The sequence below is a fragment of the Penaeus vannamei genome, chromosome 34 (genome assembly GCF_042767895.1).
Source record: "Penaeus vannamei isolate JL-2024 chromosome 34, ASM4276789v1, whole genome shotgun sequence".
Classification (NCBI taxonomy): domain Eukaryota; kingdom Metazoa; phylum Arthropoda; class Malacostraca; order Decapoda; family Penaeidae; genus Penaeus; species Penaeus vannamei.
Window position 1 is genome coordinate 6137370 of NC_091582.1, and position 7500 is coordinate 6144869.

Below are 7500 nucleotides of genomic sequence, written 5' to 3' on the forward strand. Positions count from 1 at the left end.
GAAACTAAACAAAGATTGTAGATTATACATTACCGTGAATTTAAATCTAGCGAATTTGTGTTTATTGTTTATTGCAAAACAAAAAGATTTGTTTTGTATTTAGCTTTCCTTTTTGACTAATCATAAGAAAATAAACACGTTTATGTTTCCCATGGAGCAGCATATATATATCAATGGAAAATAAGCTAACGTTCTTTGGCTAAACAAAAAGAGTGCTTTGTACTTTGTTTTTACATTATTGTAAAGTAAGTGTTTCCATTACGTTACACTAGAAAAGTTGTGCACTATGTGGCCTTCTTGTGTCCCCCTTAGATTTCCCGTTTTCTGTTTCATCCCGTCGAACACAGAAAACGTACGTAAATGTTGACTGGCTCTACCAAGCAGAAGAACCAAAACAAACATCAGCAGTAGTATACACCGAAACTTCTGTCAAACGAACAGATGCTAAAAACGAATCTGAATTTCAAAAGTACATAAAAAAAGTGACTGCTAGTCCTGAGAACAAGTAAGCCAAGATTTGAGGTATATAATCGGGCATAGAAATATATATATAGATATATATTGCATGAAATTGGTTAGGCGGCATCATGTGACCCCAAAAACAGAAACGTAAAATTTCTTATTTCCTATTTATTCCCTAGACAGGTGGGTAAGCCCCCTCTGTACCCTCCCTCATTACCACTTTGTGCCAACTTATAGAAAACGAACATTAAGAACTCCGGAAATTATTTTAGTTTCACACAGCCACCCAAACTTGCAGTTATTAATCTTTCTTTCAGTTAGTAATGATGAAATATTTGAATCTCTGGTTTACCCGCTATTACTCCAGCCATTCCAGGGAAATCCACAAATATCGCCATATGAACCAAAATCCACCCTGACCTGGGGGTCGAAGATCCTTACCTTTATTTGTATTTATTATTATTTTTTTTGAATTCATTTATTTATTGTCTACATAGATTATTTCATTAATAGTGAGTGCGGTAATAATTTTTTCATTATTGTGGTGCCATTATATTTTCTTGTAAATATATGCCAAAGTATTATGAAGGTATTGCTATTGATGAAAAGTGCCCTATTTTTGGTTATTCTGTCCATTTCGGGCAAATTTTACCTTGTACTATATGGCTGTGGGAAACTGAAACTATACCTACACGGAATCAGTCATTATATTCTTTGTTTTCCAAGAGGGGGTTGGGGGACAGTAGCTGCCCAGTATAGTTACTAATTCTGTGTAGAATATTCATATTTTACCCTGCAATTTCCCTTGCACATTTCCTACTATTAGGGCCAAGAATGTGGGGGTTTGGGTGGTTTACGCTCAGTATGTATTTGGATACTAGAGAGTTAAATTAATCCATTGATACCAAAATCATTGCAATCCATTATTTGGCACTATAGTGTAAATTTACCCAGCCAGTATCCTGCAAAAATTCAGGCATTCCTACGAAAATATAGTCCCCGTAGAAAAAGACTGGGATCCAGAAAGTATCAAAGAAAAAGTCTGTACCATTGGGGAATAAAATTCCTCTCTCATTAATGTAATGAGAATGAACAAGAAAAACAGAAATAAGATAATGAAAAATGGATTTCAACAAAGAATTATTTTTCAAGAAAAACTGCCAGAAAGAGTGGCAATTGGTCGTATTTTATACCAAGTTCAGCAGTATACTTTCTTAATTCCTAAATGTTATAAATGTCAAAGATATTGTCACGGTACATCATCATCATCATGGGGGCTGACGCCGACGGGGGCGCATAGCCGCATCCACCCTTCGCTTCCACCTACGAGGATCCCTCATGGCTAGACGCCAGGCAGGGACTCGGCCCATCTCTAGTTCTTCACGGCAGGTTTGGTCGATCTGCCCAAGCCATGACTTCCTCGGTCGTCCCACAGGCCTCCTCCATCCAGGGTTGTCTCGAATAGAGACGACCTGATGGGCAGGATCATCCTGAGGAAAGCGAGCCAGGTGGCCATATAGCCTGAGTTGGCGATCACGGATTGTGCAGATAACAGGGCTTGTGCCAGTCTCACGGTGCAACCGTTGGTTGGACACATGGTCCCGCCAACAGTACCCCATGATCTGGCGCAAGGACCTATTACAAAAGGCTTCAAGACGAGCCTCCAAGGCACAGGACAATGTCCAGGTTTCGCTACCGTATAGCAAAACTGGTATTATCAGGGCCTTGAAAACCCGTAGCTTGGTCCTTCTGCACAGGTACCGACATCTCCAAATACTCTTGTTGAGAGAGTTCATGACCCCTGCTGCCAGGCCAATCCGTCTGCTGACTTCATGGTCTGACAGCCCAGAGTTATGAACTACACTACCAAGGTATGTAAAGCTCTCTGTGACTTCAATGTCCTCGCCGCAAGCACGTACCGACTGAACAGGTTCTCCTAACAAGTCCCCAAATTCCTGGACCTTGGTCTTGGTCCAGGAGACCTCTAGACCCAGGGGCTTCGCTTCATTGCTAAATGCATCAAGAGCCGCCACTAGGGTTTCCAAAGACTCAGATAGAATGGCAACGTCATCATGTCACGGTACAATAACATGGAAATTGACAAATGTATTTGTAGTGACTTTAGCCACACATTCAATGAATGTAATTATGAACCAAACTGTTTTTGTGGCAAGGAAAACCATGCACTAACCAAAAACATGTAAAATTCACAAAATAGCTCAAGAAATAAATATAAACAATATAACACTAAATAAAGTATTTGCTGATATCCCTCCTCCTCCTCCTCAAGTTCCCTCTACCCCCCATCCTCCCACAGTCTCCCAACACGCCCCTATTCTGGACAATTACCCTGATTTATGTTGGAGGCCCAGATTAATAGATGTGTAGTATCAAGCTGCAGCATCACTGCTTTGCAGTTTGGTAAAGATCAGCACACCTGCACCATCTACTTTCTGGCTGGTGAGAGCTTGATTAGTTCCTTATTTAACAATCAAGTGTCAAGGAGTTCTACAAGCTTACCTTTGTTGGAATATATAAGTGGAAGTTGGTTGATTTTGCATGTTATATTGAACACATTCATGTATTTTTTAAGTGATATAGTGTAAATGTCAATTTATTTTTTGTTGTTAGAGACCAGTGTGTGTGACATACTTATGTACTGAGTAACTACATTTATATTTTTTGATAAGTATGGTGTGACTTTGTGTTTTATGGAACTGTTTACCAGTATTTTGTGAATGCCAGATGATTCAATGTAGGTACTTGACAAGTTATCCAGAATATTTCATGATGGTACATTATATTATATAAGCATTATGATTTTACACTACTTTTGAGTTTTAAACATGATATCTAGTGTCATTAGTATTGAATGTTTAAAGATTTCCATTTGGTCTATATGGGATTATATGAGTCAAGCCTTAATGAAGAATGTTTTAAGAGCTTCTTTCTTTCACAGGTTGGTCCTAGGAACATGAATAACAACAAGCGCACAGAGGTAATTAAGTTGTGATATAATATAATACATGCACCCCACCAACCCCCACCGACCCCCTCCTCCACACACACACATTTCTAGTTAGTGACTGTGTTATACTTTCTGAATCTTAATATTTTCCTAATTTATTTACTTAATCAGCATTGACTTTGGGTTAAAACTTCTTTCTGTTTATTTCTTTAACAGAGTGCTGTGAATTTGCAGAATGATAGAGGTAAGTCATGTCTAGGAGTATTGAATAGTCCTAGCCTCAGACCCTACTGTGCATGTGCCCAGGAGAGGTGTGGAAATTTCCAAATTTCGAGGGAGGCGGACCACGTTTTGAATAATCAGATTGCTAATGCCAAGTATGCTAACTCCATGAGTTATCATATAATATTCTTTTGCACTCTTCAGTCCCCAGAAAAACTGGTCGACCTGTATTTGCATGTTTATAGATATATGTGTGTGTGTGTGGGTGGGTGGGTGCGTGCGTGGGTGTGTGTGTGCGTTTGTGTGCATATACTTACAAACATACATGTACATATACATATAGAAATGATTTGCAGTTGACAACAGTGAATGAAATGGTAATATGAACTGTCATTAATTTCAACAGGAAAGGATCATCAGTTTAGCCACAATCAGTACAACCATAACTCAGGGGATTGGCAGTATGATAATGCAGATGCAGCTGACAGTTCGGTAGATCATCCTTTCCTTAGGTAAGAAGAGGCTGACTCCTTTGTTTTGATTTTTAAGAATTAGAAATCATAATGTGAAATAAAATAAGATCTTTTTTACTATTATTCTTATGAAAACATTGAATATCCTTTCAGGATTTTAAATACACCCAGTACCCATGTTTTATGAAATATAGCTCACAAAAATTATGTATACAACACTTGTCCCTGCAATATGTTTTGGCAGTGGTGATTCACAGAGTGACAGCTCATACTTAGGCCAGCAGAGGAATTCCCCCTACAGAAGTGGCCAGTGTATGGACAGTACACTAAGAGGTGGTCCCAGCAGAGACAACTCCTGTGGAAGCAAACATACTCAGGGAAGCAGATCCAGAGATAATTCCATGAGGGGTGGCCCAAGCAGGGGTAGTCCATACAGAGCTCACCCATATAGACGGAGTCCAAATATGGATATGCCTGCCAGGGAGAGGATCAACTCTTATCGAACTTTTGGTCAGTTGGTTTGTTTAGTTGCAGGGTTAGGTTTGGAGATGTAAGTTTCATATATGTTATATATGATTGACCTGATTAGTCCTCGTCTTTCTAGCTTTGATGAAGTCATTATATGAAATCTTAGATATAAGATTTTGATATTAATTAGATAGTGTGTATTACACTGGCATGGCTTAAACTTTACAGGATTTTTGAGCAGTTATTTAAATCATGAGAAACAAAGTAAACTGGTACCTTGGTTAGTCCTAACTTGTAAAAAGATAGACTAAAATGTCAAACCCTCTTGTAAAAGTACACATTTCTTCCCCTTTACATACTAGCCTGTTTATGCCAGTAGTACATATGTACATGCATTGTCCTCTGTTTTGTTATATTAATTTTGCTTACACAGATAGCTACACAAGTAGTTATCAGATACTAGGCCAACTTGACCTTACCTATTAACGTCATTCTTTGAAATTTATAGAAAAGACAGTAATAATAATTGTTGTAATGAGAACATTAGTAAAACTTCAGAAAAGTCAAGGAATGGGGCAAATAAGTGAAGTTAGGTAGGCCTTGTAATTGCCTCCTTGGTGATTAAGCTCTTCTGGAGACATCTGTACGTAAAATTTAATGAAACAAATTCAGGAACCAGTGCAAATTAGTTGATATTGCAAAGAAGTAATGAACTTAATATGACCATGTTTTTCTCAATACTTTATATTTGCATTGGGATATGCAGTCTTATTTTGTCTCAGTGCCCGCACAATTTATTTTCGGTAACTTCTCACAGCACAAGTATAACAGTAGACTAATGCCAGATCATCATTTGATTGAAAGGAACAGGTTGGACGTATGACTAGTTTGTCCGTTTCACCCACTGATGTTAAGAGATTCCTCATGACTTAAAACATCATATCTTGGATGTATGATATATACTTTAAATGCCATTTGTCAGTTCCTGGCATTTGCACCATACACCTGTGCAAAATATTGTTGATGAATGAGAGGAAGTTGATAAACTGGAATAAGTACTTTATTTTTAAATGCATTACAGATCGAGAAATTCTTCAGTCGCAAAGTGATGTTTTAGAGGGAATTTTTGGTTCAACTGGGTAAGCATTTCCTTCTTTTCTTTTCTTTATTTATGCATGTGTGTGTGTGCGTGCGTGTGTGCGTGCGTGTTTGAGTGTGTGTGCATGTGTGCGCGTGTGTGCGCGTGTGTGCGCGTGTGTGCGTGTGTGCGTGTGTGCGTGTGTGCGTGTGTGCGTGTGTGCGTGTGTGCGTGTGTGTGTGTGTGTGTGTGTGTGTGTGTGTGTGTGTGTGTGTGTGTTGTGTTGTGTTGTGTGTGCATGTGTGTGTGCTTTTCACTTATAAAGGGTGCCATTTAAGGTGGGGGAGAAGGGGGCACTCACACCCCTAGGCTTTCCAGAGAGCCCCAAAGGAGTCAAACAAACACAATGCATTTTCATGCATACCTTAAAGAAGGAAGATTTAGATTTGCAGTAAGTTTGTGCCTTTAAGATGGTACCCACAAATATTCTATTTAATTTTCACTTGATACATCAGTTTGATATCTCACTTTGCCTATTTTACATTAGTTTCCTATAATGCATAACTTTCTAGCAAGACATGGGCAATTGATGATAGTTGGTGATATGTAAAACTTTACATTAAATGTTCTGTGCATATGGATTCTATAAAATAATGAGATTTTCATATATGAATGAAGAAATTCTTATAAGTCACAATGACAAAAGCATTGTTGAAAGCTGAAATATCGTGTTGGTGTAAGTTGTTTACAATATCAGCCACATCCTTTTTACTGTATTACTGAATATTATATCCTAATGTACATCCCATGTGGCTTCAGAAAGACTTATGATTTATTCAGGCTTGTCAGTAAGGAATGAGGATGCCTCTAAGACAATAATTCTCATTTTAAGTGCATTTACTTTTGCAGCCTAGGGAGTGGGGAGGGTGGGGTATTATTCATTCTTGGTCATACTACCACTTTCACGATCCTTTTTATCATATTTGATTTAAAAAAAAAAAAAAAAAAAAAAAAAAAAAAAAAAAAAAAAAAAAAAAATCAAATTTAATGTGGTAACTGCTAACAAGCTAGAAGGGGCTCAGAATATGTTAGATATTTTACATTTAGACTCCTCTGCTGCCATAGAATCAAGATAAGACTTAAGAACTTTGTAGGATAACCAGTGGTGTGTGCTTTATATTTTAATAGTGCTACCAGTACCATTACTTGTAGAAAATTGCTACTGTTCTTGAGAGAGACAGAGACAGAGAGAGGTATAAGTAACAGGTTATGTATTTTTGCAGAGGAAACACAAGCCAAAGACATGACAGTGCATTTGTTGATCGCAGCTACAATGGAAACGTCGGACAAGTTGATGTAGGCTCTCAGGGAATTAGTGACTTCCTAGTCGAAAAGTTGGTAAGTGGGAAGTGTATCTTCAGAAGTTGTATTGGATATAGAATAACACCCAAAGAATGTATTAAGTGCAAAGTGGGGTATTACCTCAAAGGATTGGGAGGATTGGTTGCTCACCTGTTTACCTTTTTCCTTGATTTTTGGAAATATTCTTTTATCTCATGTAACTATTACTTATGTTTGTAATAATAAAATAATTATAATGTCAATGATGATGAAAACAACATTGATTTTGATGGCATTAGTGTAAAAAAAAATCCCAAAAATTCAAGGTGAAAATGGGAGGTCACTAGGTCTACTAACTGACTTTTGGTGGCTGAGTACTTGTGAAGCCATCTATGTATAGAGACATTTCACAAAACAAAACATTTTCCTGGTAGTATTAGGTTAATTTATATATTCAATGGAAATTGTCTTAATTTAGTGTAACAGTT

At 37.7% G+C, this 7500-nt stretch overlaps 1 protein-coding gene across 3 annotated transcripts in view; it reads left to right on the forward strand.

The window, feature by feature from the left end:
* Positions 1-364: 364 nt before the first annotated feature.
* LOC113807630 (uncharacterized) overlaps positions 365-7500 on the forward strand; it is an 8178-nt gene continuing 1042 nt past the window's right edge. The window contains exons 1-7 of one of the 3 annotated variants that reach the window (XM_027358967.2): positions 365-505; positions 3422-3460; positions 3647-3674; positions 4059-4164; positions 4370-4635; positions 5675-5732; positions 6955-7069. In XM_027358967.2, the coding sequence (XP_027214768.2) occupies positions 3437-3460; positions 3647-3674; positions 4059-4164; positions 4370-4635; positions 5675-5732; positions 6955-7069 (597 nt within the window). In that variant the 5' untranslated portion in view covers positions 365-505; positions 3422-3436. Of the gene's footprint in view, positions 506-3167; positions 3218-3421; positions 3461-3646; positions 3675-4058; positions 4165-4369; positions 4636-5674; positions 5733-6954; positions 7070-7500 lie in introns of those variants that run through there. The other 2 variants (XM_027359040.2, XM_070145582.1) reach the window with 2 other exon arrangements.